The 18915-nt window shown below is 40.0% G+C and overlaps 1 protein-coding gene across 1 annotated transcript in view; it reads right to left on the bottom strand.

The window, feature by feature from the left end:
• Positions 1-7610: 7610 nt before the first annotated feature.
• Positions 7611-18915, bottom strand: part of LOC140237989 (histone-lysine N-methyltransferase 2C-like) — a 64733-nt gene continuing 53428 nt past the window's right edge. The window contains exons 42-49 of the mRNA XM_072317918.1: positions 18765-18877; positions 16615-16735; positions 15848-16010; positions 14884-15020; positions 14199-14329; positions 11507-11675; positions 10426-10728; positions 7611-9213 (exon numbers count right to left, since the gene is read on the bottom strand). Coding sequence (XP_072174019.1) covers positions 9121-9213; positions 10426-10728; positions 11507-11675; positions 14199-14329; positions 14884-15020; positions 15848-16010; positions 16615-16735; positions 18765-18877 — 1230 coding nt within the window. The 3' untranslated portion in view covers positions 7611-9120. The remainder of the gene's footprint in view (positions 9214-10425; positions 10729-11506; positions 11676-14198; positions 14330-14883; positions 15021-15847; positions 16011-16614; positions 16736-18764; positions 18878-18915) is intronic.

The following is an 18915-nucleotide window of genomic DNA, read 5'->3' as shown; positions in this document are numbered from 1 at the left end:
GTGTCTGGTGTTTGGAGTTATTTTACTATTATTAAATGCTTTTGGGTGAGCTAAGGATAGCTGTACTTCCCCTCTAAAAAGATTAGGTAATGAGGATAAGTTATCCGCACTGTTTTGTTCTGTTTCTTTTGTTTTGTGTTTTTGATGGGTTGCGCTTTTTAACTTTTCTGTAAGACGATATATATATATATATATATATATATATATATATATATATATATATATATATATACATGTATAGATTCTCTTTTTTTTTCCTGGTATCCAGTTTTTGCTATATGTGTGGTAATGCATATGCTATTATGTAATGCTTGGTTTTGTTGTTAATTTGGCTTGACTGATTTGTTAGCTGTTGTGCTGTTCGTTGTTGTTGTTGTTGTTGTAACACTGTCTTCACGACCTCTCTGAAAAACAGCCTCACCTGGCTGTTTTTCAGAGATTTTTTAAAGACTTTTAAGGACTTTTAAACTTTTAGACTTTTAAAGACTTATATATATATATATATATATATATATATATATATATATATATATATATATTAAGTATTAACAAATCAATTATTCAGTACAAAATCACCCAAAAATATTCTTTATGTCAAAATCAAGTGCAACAAAATCACAAGTTGAAGACAGTTTTCACCCCTCGATCCCTGCCATGCGTAGGTCCCATAGCCCAGGCTATATTAATTGGAAGGATCAAGAGCAGCCGAGGATACAATCCTGATCGATGAACAGGCTCTGACCTAATAGCATCGTTCCGGAAAAGTAAAAGTAAGTGAAAGTAAGTAACAGACGTAGACAATTCCAAAAGGAATTTGGCGCAACAGAGCAAAAAACCTGAGAGTTGCCGTTACCGTGTTCGGTGTGCCGAGGCTGAAAAGAGGAAATTGCATGCCCGGTCTCTTTGCATGATATCATCCCTCCATCTGCTATAGACACACGATGGTGTTTATTTTGTTCTTGTTCTTGTTTTTTTCCTTCCTGGGGTGGGGTGAGGGATGGAAAGGTGGCCTCTGGAAGGAAATAATGGTAACGAGATTAGAACATTCCCATGGCTCATATGGCCCCCACGTTCTGTCGGGTGTGTGTAGGCGGCGGTATCCGGGGGAGAAACTCAATTTACATGAAATGACAAGAAATCGTTTTCTAAGAACTTAATAATCAACCGTGAAGTGAAATGCCAACATTTTTTGTGTTGATTTTGAAGACTAGAGTGAAATCAGACAAATATGATGATTGTTGGGTTTTACTTTGTTTTTGGATATTTAAGAAATTCAAGACAGATTTTCATCGAAAAAACATTTCCTCTTAGAATTGTATCTAATGTTTCATATACTGTAAGTGGATTCTAATTATCTAGCACAAAGTTAAAACCTGAATCCCCATCTCAACCAAAACTTTTCCATCTCTTTAAAGATTAACTTATTGTGTACGACTTCGTAGGAATAAAATAGCAAGAGACAAACGGTGAAACCATTGGCCAGTCGCAGTTCACCATCCAATGCAACGTCTAACAGAGCGTTGAATAGCAAATTGTTGGTTGCCAGCGCAAGAAAAACAACGACAGCAGCAACTTACGAATAAGATGTTTACACATACACTGTACTAGGAAAAAAAATCAAAACTGAAACGAAATGCGTCACATTCGTTAAAACAAAAGCAAAGTGAAGTGTTCATGTACACGTATTTTGAGTTAAAGACCTGTCGCGTGGGAAAACATGGGTGGTCCGATTAAATCGAGTCGACTTCAGTCGAGTTCAGTCGAGATTCTTCGGCTGTGTGTGTACTCACGTTGAGATCAGTGATAATGCTGTACACATTGGTTACGGGGATTCTCGAATATATCCGAGTCGCGCCAGTCTTTCCACTCCATCGCATCCACACGCTACACCGGGTCTTTCACCCGCAGCAATCGGGAGGAGTGAGGGGGCGTGGGGTGAAAGAGTAAGTAGCTCCATCTCCCGGGAGTATCAGTAACCGAGGACTCTTATACCAGATGTCAGACACCGATACATCAAAGCCCAGGAAGATACAGCCATGAACATTCACCGACTTGCCCCAGTGATGAGCTATCAATTCATTCTTCTGTACTTGTTCTTCTTTCAATTTAATGTCTGTAGATCAATTTTGATTAGCTTATCTCAGTTGTCTGCAATTTGGGGAAAGATTCAAGCAAAACTAGTGCAGCCTTTGTGAAGATTTTTCAAGATACGCGTAGTACGCACAGGACTACAATTCGAACACACTGTCAGTGGTCTCTGTGTTGAAGTTGATATCTTAATAAATCTATGAATGAGATTTAAAAAACAAACAAACAAACCAAACCCTGACTGACATGAGAAGTTTGATGATTCAGTAAGCCTGTATACAATCTATCAATAGTGAGATCATCATCAACCCCACATACACATGTACGTCCGGTCCTCCCTCTCAAGTCCATTATCCTGATAAAGTACTGATATTGGAGCTACAAATAAAGCGTAATGTAACTGTTTATACATATAGGCCATATACCAGAATGATACAAGAATTGATACACTTCTACTCCTAGTTCTCGATGCGTGCACAGATCCTTCTCTGTTGTAGGTCTCCCCTCTTTAAACCGTGTCTCTCACATCAGGACACCAACACATAACAGATGCCAATAATACTACATGTACAACTATTGGTCTGGGGATACAAGTGAAAAGATGGTGCTAGGGTTGTTGTGGTCTGCGATAGACAGGACAAACTAGGAACATCGTCTGATCTATCGCATGGTATATAGTCACATCGATGTTGATAGTACACAAGATATATCAGAGTGACCCCCTTTCCTTACTATTATCCGACATTGCCAGGTACTCATGTACACGCCCGATTCCCAAATGGAACATTGACGGTTCCATCATATTTGCTCCGGCCACAATTGCTCCTATGAAATATCTGCAAGCTAAGCCAAACACAAATTCTATCCTCAAGCATGATAGCCCTTATCCCAATCTTCCAATCAAACTGCACCTAAAATGAAGTCCTTGAAGAAAAATAAGACCGGAGCAATTATCGCAGGGGCAAATATCGTGTCACCTGTGGGTTAAGCATCTTGTGTTCAAAGGAAAACTCGAGAGGGCAGGATGTTTCACAAAGAATTTATGTTGATCTTAAAAACTTTACGGAACTGTACAGTACTGGTTGAGGTGGGGATTCATGTTTTAAACATTCCTAAGTGAGATAATGAGAAACCTCTTATGAAATATGAAGGAGCATGTAATTTTAAGAAGGATTCAACGTTTATTTGATAAAAATTGGTTTGTAAATGGCTGAGATATCCAAAAGAGTGATAATAATAAAAGGCGACAGGTCACACTTTTATTAGGATCTCTTTGTATCACCTTGCTTTTGGATATCTCAGCCATTTCAAAACCGATTTTCATCAAATAAACTTTTGATACCCCTTAGAATTACATGCTCTTTGACATCTCATAGAGTGGTTTCTGAATATCTCGCAAAACATTAAAAGCTAAATCCTCACCTCAACCAGAACTGTACACACCCTTTAAGATCTACTTCGGTATGTTGTGTGTGCCTTGACTATCGCTCTAACTTCTTATGAAAAAGAAATTTTGAAACTTTTTTTTTTTTTATGCTGCCGTTAATATACAGTGCGTGACAATTTTTTTCTGTAACTATCAACATTTTGAAATGGATGCTGATCTGAAGAGCTGATCAAACTGAACAGGGATACCAGTGGCATACCATAATCTTGGCATGCCATAATCTTAAGTCGACTTAGCTTCTTTGTGAAACACCTCCCTGGAACCATGGTCCACGCTGGAACTTCTTTTGAAAAATCATGGACCTATACTTGTAGGTCCGTGGAAAAATCCAGTGCCTTGTCCACTCTGCATGGCGCTGTTGGCTTTCAGCTCTCGGCTCTTCAAGCCCTTATAAACATTAAGATATTACTTAATCATATACTTGTAGATAGTGAAACTATTCTTTCTGTAAGCGACCACGTTGGATTTCATGGATTAGAATCGTACAGGGCATCTTGATCAAAGATTAGAGCGAAAAAACAAGAAGAAGAAGAAAAGAGCAACCTTTCTCAATGTTTCTCACTAGACGTACTGTCCCCGATTGTTTTATCGTGTCATTAGCTTCTTATTTTTGAGGACACTGCTCTCTGTAGAGGATTCAATCACTCATCTGATCCCATCGTGATGCCAGTGTTTCATTACCTTTATGTCTGCATCCATCTCCTGATGATCGGACGATACGGGGAGCAGCACCCGGGGGATCGTCCAAGCGGTAACCGCGGGAATGATGGCTAGTATGTGTGCGATTGTCACGTGAATTCCCTCGGGACTTCCCCCATCCCAACAATACTCTGCGTCGAGACGTTAATATCCACATTACAATGGTGTGGTTAGGTAATAGGAGGAGATTCCCTACAGATGTCATGGAATGCGGAAAAGAAGTTCCACCGAGAGCAGACCTATCACTTCTGACAAATTAATTGGGGCAAAATGCGCTCAGCATGCTGACGATAGGGGCAAGAAATCTACACCCCCCCCCCCCACACACACACAAACACACATACCCTCACACACACGCACACCCACACACACAAACACACACACACACACACATAACGATACAAAGCGACGAGAAAAATCTGTTTCAACTATCAGCTACATTGTATTACAACGTACCTATTTGAAGGCTCTAATCCTGCTAATTTTTCCCAGCATATGCTTGATTTATGATTTATATCAAACAGCTTGCATTCTTGCCCAACATTGTGCTATTTTTCTTTCTCTCCCTCACCATTTCACTTCCTCCCGCCACATCTGATATCCTCTTCTTGCTTCTCGCTTCTCCCTTTTTTTCTATCTGCCCGTCTTTTTGTTTCCTTCCTCTTCTTTCCTTCCTCTTCTTTCCTTACAGACATACAATGCTGATAAAAGTATTCATGTACCTGAAAGTAACACTTCACATCTTACATTTCACAATCCCACAAAAAAGGGGGGAAAATAACAACGCACAATAGCTGTCATTTCCACGACAACAGCCAGACATTAAAAAAACCAGTTGTAAGTGTATAAGTCTGTCGCAGTGACAATTATCATCACAAGTAATTTTTGTAACCCCTACATGAAAATGGGCCGAAAGACAGTTCAGACAAGCCTTCTACAAGCATATAATATATTTGTATGAACTCCCTTCCACCAGGCACACGACACACAAGTAATCAATGCATTACTCTGGAAATATTATTTTGTAACAAGTACATGACTTATCATCTCTGAAAGGTTTGATACTTTATTGGCAAATACGTTTGCTGACAAAAGAAAACAAACAAGTACATACATGAACGAGAACAAACACACACCAATACACCACATGCATGCTTAAAAATACAGGGAGATTGAGAAAGAGAGTGAGAGAGAGAGAGAGAGAGAGAGAGAGAGAGAGAGAGACGAGCATGGCTCATAAACTTATAAGACTATGTACAGTACAGCAAAAAGGCAAAAGAAATACTGCTTCTCCAGTGCAGCTTCACTCAAGTCGGGATGTTGACAGGAACAAATAGTACCTTTTGATGTTTTACATGTACAAGATTCATTGCCAAGAAAAAAGGGGGAAAATCAACAAAAACAACAACAAAAAGTCCATCAAATGTATACAATCACACAGGAAATGAAACAAAAAATGGATGCAACATAATACATATACACTCAACTGGAGAACCTATAACATACTCTTAACCAATTTCAAAATAGACTGGAAAAATCTTATTTGCATACCTAATTTTCATATACAATGGGGTTGTGGGTAGGGGGATAAAGAATGTGTTAAAAATATTAGAAAGCTGCTGTAATCATATTCACAATTTACAGGCAAAACTTTTCTTTTTCTTATATATTAAACAAATTTTCTTGTACTTCAAATATATATATATATGCTTGTGTTGTCAAAGAAAATACCATGTTGACACACACATTATGCTACAACCTCTGAAATTACAATGTGATAAAATAGACTTTCATCAAAACACTTTTGTTTACGTCTGAGAATACAACAAATGCTATTGGTGCATAGCAACCACACATAATTACATATGAAAATATGGCTTACCAATTTATCCATTCTAAGATTAACTCATGGGCATGAATGCTATCCGATCGAAGGTATGAAACCATCGTGTAAGATATCTGCGGTGCTTTCAATGCATGATGTCCACAAAGAAAAAAAAATACACAGAGTATCAGATTAATGATATGCTCATTCTAATACAACCAATACATGATTTTGCTTAGCATAATATTATGGCACTGAAAAATTGTGCGTGAAAATATCACTGCCCGACTTGATTTCATCTTTTTAAGTTACTGTAACCCCCCGAGTGAATATTTTTTTTTTTCAAGTCTTACCAGAACATGATTGTCTGAACATTAGCACGAATTACCCATCAAGGGGGCCCCTGGTGGTTTTCCCCCCCCCCCAAAAAAAAATTAGCACTTTCTATTGCAGGAGAAGAGAGAGAAGCTTTTAACCCACACTGATTCCTTACAGCTTTCAACACTCGGCTCACAGAGCAATCTACACACACACAATGATAACGTTTTTTTCTGCCAAGACAAATATCTCTCTGTATGATAAATACTTTTCATCTTTCTTTCTTTTTTTTTTCTCTATCTTAACTCTTCATTGCAGCACAAAACGGAAATTTCAATAATCATAAACTTCTAATGTACATCGACTCCAAACAAAAGTAAAGTCCTTAGTCTCCAAATTGGCAACACAATATTTCTGTACTCTACTAAGTGACCTATGAAGCACCATCCTAGTCATCAGAGTCCAATATTACCGCAAAATTAAACAAACGAAACAAAACCTTTCAGTCACAATATTTCTAAATATCCATCGCTTTTACAGATGAGATGGAAACAAAATTAATACTGGCATAGAAAACCTTCATATTTACAACACTACATGAAATTCCACTCTACAAAATTATTTCTTTTTACTAGTAAAGAAGATGCTCATTTTTAAAAACTTTACAGTGAGGTAACTAATACAAAAGTGTTCACTTTATACAAGAAAGAAACCTATCATTTCAGGCTGTGTATAAGTAGCTAATACACACCAGTAATAACAAACTGTACAAATTTGTTGACCATACAACTGAAATGAATATACAACACGTCTAGTTTGTCTGCCATGCTCATAAGCAAATGAATATTTACAGAACATTCAACTTACCTAAGAACAAATACAACAATAAAGACATCCATTGCATGATAAAGTGGCTATTTCATCTGCTTTCTTTTCTGCTCAGCAAATCATATTTACCAATTCTCTGCACCAAGAAAAAAAAAAGAACAAATACACTATAAGATGTCAGTTTCATACTCCAAGTGTATTTACAGATATCTACACAAAAGGGTAATATTTACATATAAATGTACAATATATACAAAATATGGAGGAATGACTTGATTGAGAACATGATTGATTGATGAATATTCAATAATGTAACTTGTCTGAGGCACTGATATATATATATTCATATATATATATATATATATTTATATGTTCACGCAGAGAAAACTGCCCTACATGCCTCCTTTCAGCATTGGCAGCAGAATTACAATTTGACATGATACACACACTGTGCAACACGTGTCACGCACAAATTATATGTATTTCGACAGAAATATGTACAAACAGATGTGTGCTAAAACATTAACATTTCCAATATTTGTTGTAATGGCTATGAAAATCGCAAAACATTCGCAATTCAATTCCACGCAGAAATTTCACTCTACGTTGCCACACGGGAAAGAGTGGTAAATCGACGAAAGAGTGGCAAGGTCATAAACAAACACTGGGGGGGGGGGGGGCGTTTTGATGCTACCTGGCTGGGAGAATACCACAGCATGCTCTGATTTACATACAGTCACATCCTATGTCCAAAAACTGAGCAGGAATAACACTTTGTTAATAAGCAACTTAGTGCTGCATGCTTTTCACACATTCTACCTGATCGGAACTCTTGGCGAACAGCAGAGCAGCCTCAGGGGCAAGGAATACATTTTCAAACCCTGCACTAAAAACGGGTCGAATCCATGATTTTTTGCACCTGTGTGTTTCGGACAGGTATATAATGAAAAAAAAAAAATATACCTGTGATTAACTGTTCTCGTTGACAATATCCAACATCAAAAAAGCTTTTATCACTGCAATTACATGATTTTTTTTTTTTTTCTGTTAGAAAATGAATGTACCGAGTCAAATTTGATAGAAGTTGAAATGCAAGTAAGCCAACGCTCTCCGAGGATACTATATAGTCCCACACCCTTTGTCCCTTAGGTTTTCATGATTTATAACCAGGTATTCAAACATTTCAGTAGAAAGATGGAAAGAACATGTACGGCTTACAATTATGAGTTGTATGATGCAGCCATTGATTGAGTAACATGATCAGATAGCACATCTGTGCTACACAGAAAAGAGCCTCTTCCTTTAGGTTATACATTTCTTGGGGCATGGGGGGGGGGGGGGGGGGAGGGCTGAGGTTCCGTCAGTTTTCATTCAGGGTTAATGCATGATAGACAGCCTTTTTCATCAAACTAATGCCAAGCGTATAATCACCAAAAACGTGATCTATTCATCTAGTAAGTCAAAATGGAAGAGGAAGCGCAAAGACCACGGAAAGAGGAAATGAAATTTTGCGTCCACGGTTTTCCTGCAACTGAAGCACAGCAGTTCTATCTTGCCATAATGAGATTGCATGCTTACTCAACTAATATATTCTCAGCTACTATCACCCCCATCCCCTGTAGTGAAGACATCTTATGTTCACGGTGAGGGTTGACAGACTGCAGAAGTGAAATACGGTGGTCCCTAACACGCCTCTACAATCATGGCAACATCTTGAAAACTTCTTTATTGCTCAAATAGGAAAAAAAAAGGAGTACTATTTACTGTGGATAGACAGTAGATTCTCTTTGCTCTTTGTCTGGATAAGCAGTCAACCTCATCGTAACACGACGAGGGTCGATTCATCGTGCGGGCCCAGCGTTCTGATTCCAAGATGTCTGACATGAGATGCGGTCACGTGATGAGCGTGGCGACATCAATTCATCCACTTGCGACAGTTAGGCGCCTTGCATAGACATGGAATCTTGTTCTGGACATCCTCCAGTTCAAACTTGTAGTCGTAGGTCAGCTGCATGGTGGATAGGTAACATGAATGGCGATAAAGATAGTATTACAATCAAAGCATCAGACCAGGTGTAGTGTTCATCACTGAACAGCATTGTGGTAAAGTCATCATTTATTGCAACACAAGGATGCAATACACTCACAATGACTGTACTTCCTCAGGCCAATGCTAATGGTGTAAACTGTCTATGATAACTCATAAACTTTGTATCAATCTGAATGTCATTTTCACCGTTACAGGCACAAACAAGACAAGTGCCAAAATGTGTCTCGCCCATTCTCGTAGAAGAAATTAATGTTTTTGAATTCCCGGAAGTTCACTGAGCCCGCCTATGCCCTTTGACCTTGTGGTGACCTTCAACTCTACAAGGGACATTTACCAGCCAAGTCTGGTCACAAACGGACATAGGGATCAAAAGTTATGAGCCATAATCAAAATGCACCGTAAAAACTTAAAATTGGGCCCTAAAAGTTTGTTGACCCCTGTCTGTGACCTTTGACCTTGTGATGAACTTCAACTCCCCAAGGGACATCTACCATCAAAGTTTGGTCACAAACGGACATAGGGATCGAAAGTTATGAGCCATAATCGAAACGCGCCGTAAAAACTTTAACTTTGAGCTTTAAAAGTTTGTTTACCCCTGTCTGTGACCTTTGACCTTGTGATGACCTTCAACTCTCCAATGGACATCTACCATTTAAGTTTGGTCACAAACGGATACAGGGATCAAAAGTTATGAGCCATAATCAAAACGCGCCGTAAAAACTTAACATTGGTCCCTAAAAGTTCGTTGACCCCTGTCTGTGACCTTTCACCTTGTGGTGACCTTCAACACTCCAAGGAACATGTACCATCCAAGTTTGGTCACAAACGGATTTACACATCAAAAGTTATGAGTTTGAGAGGGAAGTTTTGCGAGAAGTTTTGCAAGAAGTTTTCTGGAAGTTTGCCGTCACACTGGCAAAACCTTTGGGGGCATTTCATGAAGCATTTTGGTCAGATATTTTTCTGACAAACTGTTACAAGCTACTGAAACCCTTGCATCTGATTGGCTGAGAGCAATTCTGTCCGACAACTTTGTCGGACAAAATGCTTCATGAAATGCCCCCCTCGGAACTCCAACTTTGCAGTGTTTTGCCAGTGTGCCCGCAGCTACAGAGTGAGGGAGAGCACGACAGAAAGAGAGCAAGGAAAAAGAAAGGCACACATCCTCACCTCTTCTCCTTTCTGCAGCCTCCTGGAGGAGATAATGATGATTTTCTTCTGGTCTTTGTCAAAGTTCACCACCTCCGCCACACAGTTCGGGTTGCACGAGTGGTTGATGTACCGTGCCGGGTTGCCGCTGCGCGTGGCGTCCACCACGGTGTTGTCGTCGAGCCGAAACATGTAGACGCCGCGGTTGGCTTCTTCGTACTCCCGTTCGCACTTGTTGGCCACCTCGTTGCGGATCAGCGTGCCGATGTACTCAATGACCATGGTGTGCTTCTCGATGTCGTGAGCGGCATACAGCCCTAAGCCCTGTTTAAATATTAGATAGCCTCTAAAAGTCAGACATATCAGTGAGACACTGTCTTTCACCAATTTCCTAACCTTTCATGACTTCATTGATTTTTTCTTTTTGTGTTTTTACTTCTATTCTAAACAAAACAGTTTCCCAATATATCATAACTTATTTAAACATATCAAGTTGCAATCAAACATAAGTCAAAAAATAAAACCTAAGTCAGGTATCAGCCAATCAGAACTGAGTATTCAGAGAGTTAAGTTTGATATTCTGACATATGTGTGATCACAATCTTTATGCAACAGGGCTCTACAACATACATATTGACAAAGGTTTCAATGCCTTCAGCACACTATCAATACAGCCACACTGAAGACGAATACTACTATGCTTCCACAAATCTTGTAGATAATCTGCCTTGTGGAAGACCATCGGCTCTATTACAAGAGTTAGAGTCTAAATATGTTAAACAGCCTGAGTTCCCTCTCTAAGTTGAATTACATGAGGTTCCCTCAATGAATCTGGAAATTGTGTCACTGGTATAACAGTACTCGCTCATAATAAATTTCTTTCTGTTTGGGTGTCTTCTAAATCCACTTACAAAAGACAAGCTCCAAACTGCAGTGGATCCTTTCAGTAATGAAGTTCAAACGCCAGTGTCCCTCATAGCAAGTGCATTTCTTTCTAATCTGTAAGAAGTGACCTTCCTACTTGACAATGATTCTACACACGATACAGTAAATGTTACAATGAGTGGTTGAAAGATAATAGGTAGTGGGTTTATCTCCGCACCTGGATCTGTGAGCGAGCCAAGTAGACGTTGGTCTTCCACTCCGTCTTGAGGCGCTTGTACTGCGAGGACTTGGAGTGGACAAACTGCTTGTTGTACGGCGACGCAACCTCTCCGGCCAGGGTGGTGTGGAAGGAGCGAGACGTGGTGTTGCTGGTCAGTGTGTGAGGTCTGCAAAACAGGAAACGGAAAACCGGGTACAAGTAATTGTAGATTTTGATAATTTTGTCTCCAAATTTGGTATCTGCATTCAGCCAAGTATGATGTATTTTGGATGTTTCAAAATTCACAGGCAGTTCTTGCCCCAGAGCACTGAGACTGAACTGTGGACATCTAAAGATCACCAATGTACATGATCTCAGAGCAAAGAAGTATGCAGGCAAGTATGTATTTTCTCACTAGTTGCACATTGCACAAAGCATGCAAAAAATTTGCACAACACAAAGTATTCCATGTGTAAAGTATTCAGAAAATACTCCTGGATGCAATCCTAAACAAGAGACCCGCGGGTCTAGCGCTCACCTGAGTATCGCAAGTTCACCTTTCACGCAGTCACTAATCTAAATTATTCACAGCTCTACTAAAATTTGACCAGGCATTCTCAAGTAGAAGATGAAAATGTACAATAAAAAAAAAGGGCCCAATTTTTTTAAGATTCCGTAATTTGGGGGGATTGGGGCCCCCTGGGCCCTCTGGGTGGGGCATGGTGCCCATTTTGATAAATTGAGATCCTGACCCCCTAGGGATGCTACCTGCCAAGTTTGACGAAAATCCATCATGAGGTTTTCAGGAAGAAGATGAAAATGTACAATTCAGGCCCCCATTTGGACCTTCCCAACCCCCCACCCCCAAGAGGGGCACCCCTGGATCTGCTATGAACAAACTTGAAACTACAGTCATTAATGTACTCACTCATAGTATTATCTTAGCTCTATAACTTCTGATTCTAGAGAACATTTTTAAAGATTTCTTCATTTTGGGGGGTTTGGGGCCCCCTGGGGGCCCCCTGGGTGGGGCATGGTGCCCATTTTAACAAATTGAGATCCTAACCCCCTAGGGATGCTACCTGCCAAGTTTGGTGAAAATGGGTCATGGAGTTCTCAAGAAGAAGATGAAAATGTACAATTTAGGCCCCATTAGGACCGCTCCCCACCCCCCTCCCCTGGGTCCCAGGGGGGGGGGGGTACCCCTGATTCTGTCATGAACAAACTTGAAACTACAGTCACCAATGTACTAACTCATAGTATTATCTTAGCTCTCTAACTTCTGATTCTAGAGAACATTTTTAAAGATTCCTTAATTTTGGGGGGTTTCGGCCCCCCTGGGGGCCCCCTGGGTGGGGCATGGTGCCCATTTTAACAAATTGAGTTCCTAACCCCCTAGGGATGCTACCTGCCAAGTTTGATGGAAATCGGTCTTGGGGTTTTCAAGTAGAAGATGAAAATGTAACTAGAAATGTCGCTATGGCGACTGATGCCTCCGCCATAATGCATGATTCTCCCAATAGGCGTATAATACAATTTTTTTTTTTTTTCTTTTTTTTTTTTTGGGGGGGGCATTGAAACCTGGCCTTTGACCCTTAACCTTTGACCTTCTGGCTGGAAATTTCTCGGAGAATCTCCATTAGATAATGCATGTATTAAGTTTTGAAACTAATAATGCAAGCATTGCATATACTAGTATATGAGGGAAATAGTAAAATTTTGAGGAGTTGACCTTGACCTTTGACCCCCTGACTATTGACCCATGACCCCTTAAATTCCCTAGATAATCCCTGCCAGACAGTACATGCATATGTACCAAGTTCCACAAAGATACATTGAAGCATTTGAGAGAAAAGTAATATTGCAACATTTTCACCTAACCTTTGACCCCTGACCTTTGACCTTATGACATGAAACTCTCTCTGGAGAATCTTTACGCAGTAGTACATGTCCACACCAAGTTTCAAGAAAATACCTTCGGGCATTGCATAGATATGGGGAAAATTGCAACATTTGTAGCATTTGACCTTGACCTTTTGACCTTTGACCTCTTACTAATGTCACTAAAATCTACTCAACTAATTGTCCCATCATACATCATCCTTGGACCAAGTTTGGTGAAAGCTGCTTCATCCAGTTTTGAGTTATCACGTAAACAGATAAATTTTAGGATTTGACCTTGATCTTTGACCTTTGACCTCTGTCTGATTTCACTGAAAAACTAATCAAGTAATTGTCCCATCATACATCATTCTCCAACAAAGTTTGGTGAAATTTGCTCCATCCAGTCTTGAGTTATCGCGTAAACGGATACAATTTCATGATTTGACCTTGACCTTTGACCTTTGACCTTCAGCCGATTTCACCCAAAATCTAATCAAATAATTGCCCCATCATACTTCATACTTGGACCAAGTTTGGTAAAATTCCAGTAAATATTACTCAAGTTATCGCGTAAACGAAAGCGGACGGACGTACGGACGGACGGACGGACGGACAACGCGAAAACATAATGCCTCCGGCACCACTTCGTGGCGGAGGCATAAAAAGTTTACGCATGACGGACGACGGACGACGGACTAAGGGCGATCGCAATAGCTCACTTGAGCCTTTGGCTCAGGTGAGCTAAAAATGTAACAGCAAAGCAGAAAGAAGACATTTCAAATACGTCAAGTACACTTCCGAGAGATACACAGCAGACTGGGCTTACCTCTTGAGGTGAGTCTGTCTACGCGGTTCGGCCCTGGCACAGCCCGTCGGGTTGACTGCCAGAGGCAGGTCTATGAGCGGTGAGCGGCCAAAGCGGAATGTGTAGTGCTGGATGAGATCCACACCAGGAAGCTGTGGGTAGGCAAGAAAAGGGGAAGGAGGAGTCAGCCATTGGCATCACAGTTATTCCCAACATTTCTGACCAGAAGTTTGCCAAGACAGAGTGCAGACTGTTTGGTGACCTGCTTTGGAAGATTGATTATCCATTTCATTTTCCCTCTGCAAGCTTTGATCAACTGCTTCACTGTCCCAAAAGCCCCCATTAAGAAGAAGAAAAAAAAGGACTCTTATCCTAAAACTTAACAAGCACAACTGAGTTACAAAAAGGGGCTTTGAGAGAGATTTTTTCTAGTTTGTTAAACTTTGGGCTTCTTTTCATTTTCTTGGACCATTGCACTAGAGCAATGCTGCTACTATCACAATTTTGAATTACATCCATTACCTTAACAAAGAAACATCCTGCAGAGTGAGCCATAGCTTCATGTGAAAGTACATGTAGTACATATCGCAAATTACGACTAGATAACGGCTTTCATGTCATGGGGTCTAAGGTAATACACCTTGTGAAGTTTGACCTGAAAGCATTAATAGCACCTCAAACTTTGGTGCCAGAACAAGGTACTAACCGACTCGGTAATCCTCTGGATAGCTGGCTCTGTGAGGCCAAAGAGATCCTCCCCGGTCAGGAAGGTTGGGAAGAGTTTCAGCATGTCGGCATCTCGCCTCAGCTTGGCAATCTGCTCAAGGACCTTGTACCAAACATCTAGTAGAGAGGATTTAAACAGAATAAACACATGTAAAAATCATGATCTAAGCATAAATCTGCATGAATAGAATCAATCAACACACCTTGAATATTTTAAAGCTTGAATCACTAATATCAGCAACCACTTACACTTTCATATTGTTAACTCTCGATGACCAAACACTCAAATCAATATTGTTAAAACGATAATGAAAGACACCCAAACAAGTTTAAAGGGGGCACATGAACTAGAGCATTTTTTTAAAGCTGATTAACAATGTCATGATGGGCAATTTGTCAATCAGTTGCAATGAAAGCATCTCGACGGAAGAATTTCATGAATTTGAATAATTACACAGTACCCGCTGCATGCTATAAGGATTAGAACCAACACTTGCTGTCGGGCGAAAGCTCGGTGGTCTAGTGGAGATGACGCCTGTCCGGTGATCAGGAGGTCGTGGGTTCGAATCCCGCTCGAGTATGTATGCCCATGATTTTTTATCATGGCTACTACTAAAACACTGATCAATTCAGGGCTTATTTACTTCGATGCAGGGCAATTTGTCAATCAGTTGCAATGTCATGATGGTTTCAAAGTATGTTAACTCACAAATGAGTCTGAGCTGTCTCAAGCTGCTGTGAATTAATGTAAGAATTTAGCTTTCCTATACAAACTGGTCACAATCAGAAATCAAAGTACCATAAAATTTTGCATAGAGTACAACAAAAGAATTCAGCACGCTTCAACAATATCCACCTACGAATCGAGAAGAAGCCCATCTGCAAAAGAACGCAAGTTTGACAGACAAGGAGTCTCTGTACGAATGAAATTATTTCGAACTCACTCCTGGGTGTGTCAGCCTTGTAGGTGACATCCTCGTGGCCCTGCTCGATGATACGGATGCTGAACTCTGGGCGCCCATTCTGGTCCTGGATGGTGCAGGAGTAGCTGCAGCGCTTGTTGGTGTAGCGCATACTCCAGTAGAGACGGATGCTCTCATATCCGACCTGGTGAGAGAAAATGTGGAGAATGAAGATAGAAGGGACAGCCTCCAAACTACACAACTACTGGGTGCAATTTTCAATGCTCCTCTCCGCAAGCCCTCCATACTTCTTAAAAATGGGGGGGAAATATGTGGCTAATATGCATCAAGTATGCATCAAACTTTAAATCAAATTCCATCCATTAATTGCAGGTACGCAGACGACCAAGTCCATCTTAATTAAAATCCATTTTATTGTCTCTGAGTAATTTCCATGTCCCTTAGCAGCCTTACCAGCATGACCAACTCAAAAAGTAGTTTGAATTTTCAGCTGTATCACTACAGATAAAAAAATCTCTAATGATTTTTGCTACACCCAGTTACTCCTCCCCCCCCCCCCCACAAAAAAAATAGAGAAAAGAAGAAAAAAAAATATTTGTAATACACACATATAAATGGATGATCTTCCTGAAATTGTCATGTTTTAATTACCATCATGCAACAGACCTACGAAGGAAAAGCTGATGATTCCTTTGGGTGCAAAATCATCTCTCTACAATAACTTGTCTCTGTGAAATATGAAACTGCTCAGCCACTGAAAGGGATCATGACTTGTGCAGGCAACTTACTGGGTAGATGGAAGTGAGAGAATGGAACAGATGCATCTGGTGAGGTAGTAGCTGGCCAAGAGACTGGAAGACAAGACTGCCGACGCGAAGGGTGAACTTTCGGTCGGTCATTGTCATGATGCTGAGCAGGAGAAAAAAAAAATGATACTAGTAAATCACACAAATATATACAGGGAGAGTGTATAGTCACATAGACCATTCCTCCACTGTTACATGTAAGATGCATGTTCAAATGCAGTAAAATTCCAATAAAATATTCTAGTGACTTCAAGCAGTAATGGACGATAAGAAGCTCATCTTTAAAATTTCTTCCATGGCAAGGACTGAATACATTCCATACAAATAAATGTAAAGCAAAAAATTAAAAATAACTAGAAATGTCGCTATGGCGACGGATATGCCTCCGCCATAATGCATGATTCTCCCAACAGGTGTATAGTACAACGTCTTCACAATGTGTGAAATAGTGAAATTTTGAGGAGTTGACCTTGACCTTTGACCCCCTGACTATTGACCCATGACCCCTAAATTCAATAGATAACTCCTGCCAGTCAGTACATGTGCATGTATCGAGTTCCATTAAGATACATTGAACCATTTGCGAGAAAAGGGAAATTGTAACATTTTCACCTGACCTTTTGACTTTTAGACCTTTGACCTTATGACATGAAACTCTCTCTGGAGAATCTCTACACAGTAGTGCATGTCTACACAAAGTTTCGAGAAAATACCTTTGGGCATTGCATAGATATGGGGGAAATAGCAACATTTTTAATATTTGACCTTGAACTTTTGATCTTTGACCTCTTGCCAATTTTACTAAAAAACTACTCAACTAATTGCCCCATCATACATCATCCTTGGACCAAGTTTGGTGAAAGTTGCTTCATCCAGTTTTGAGTTACCATGTAAACAGATAAATTTTAGGATTTGACCTTGATCTTTGACCTTTGACCGGTTTCACTCAAAAATTAATCAAGTAATTGCCCCATCATACATCATCCTCGGAGAAAGTTTGGTGAAATTTGCTTAATCGAGTCTTGAGTAATCACGTAAAGGGATACAATTTCATTTTGACCTTGACCTTTGACCTTTAGCCAATTTCACCCAAAATCTAATCAAGTAATTGCCCCATCATACTTAATACTTGGACCAAGTTTGGTAAATTTCCAGTCAATATTACTCAAGTTATCGCGTAAACGAATGCGGACGGACAACCCTAAAACATAATGCCTCCGGCACCACTTCGTGGCAGAGGCATAAAAATGGATAAGTATAGATTGTGATTTTAACAAACACACATATATGTTTGTTCTTCCAACAAAAAGTCGCACCCCTTGATTTTATGTGAGGACTCAAAAAGGGTGAAATGGGTCAACTAAGTCTCAAGTTTTTCATGTTTCTGGAAGATCTATTCTTCTACATTAATCCATAGTTAGCAACCATAAAATATATGGGAAAGTGTGTTTTCAGCAGCTTTCTGCATATTTTTTTGTAGCGTAGTGTGATCAGGTATGTCTTAGAGGCTGCTTTTCATTTCTTTAAAATCCTTTGCAAACTCTTCACTTTCAACTCTAGTAACTTTTCAAAGGAATATATGACTGCTTTGAAAGTTGGCGTTAATCATGGACAGAATGTGTTAATAGAGCATGGTCAATTTCAGCTTAATCTGATAATCCCTTCATTGTTGTTGCTCTGGTGGTTTACATCCTGTTTTTGTCCCATTCATCACACAGCTAGCATGGCTTAGTAAAGATTAAGCACTTGAATAGACCCTGTACTTTAGAGTCTCTTTTCTCAGTTCACTCTTTTCCAGAGTGTGTGCTTTCTTTCCAATATTTAGACATGTAAGGTGAGTCCATCTGAATTGAGTTATACATCATTTTAAAGCTTTAAGTCTACTCTTTCAGAATCTGAGCTGAACTAAAAGTCCATGTCTGGCGACTTTTTGTTGAATTTGTGATGCAGGGTCACATATATTCAGCTTGCAACTATAGAACACAGACCCTAATTAAGTATGTCACTTCAGTGTTCCATTGACTGCCTCTAATGCAACTTATCCATGGCTACTTTGGTTGGCCAAATGCGGCCAGCATTGCCATGCGCATTGCTTCCTTGTGGAATATTCCCAACAGGTGCATAAGACATACCTTGCTACTTGCTTGTGCTCATCCCTGTTGATGTAGACACGGCGGTAGACCACGTGAGAATGGAGTGTACTCTCAGTAGGCTTGGAGGGCGCATGCAGAGGACACATCATCGTCTGTCAGAGGAAAAGTTTGACAAAAAGGAAAATAACCA

The sequence above is a fragment of the Diadema setosum genome, chromosome 14, assembly GCF_964275005.1.
Source record: "Diadema setosum chromosome 14, eeDiaSeto1, whole genome shotgun sequence".
In the NCBI taxonomy this organism is placed as follows: domain Eukaryota; kingdom Metazoa; phylum Echinodermata; class Echinoidea; order Diadematoida; family Diadematidae; genus Diadema; species Diadema setosum.
Note: the sequence above shows the minus strand (reverse complement) of the source record. Positions and strands in the feature narration are given on the sequence as shown.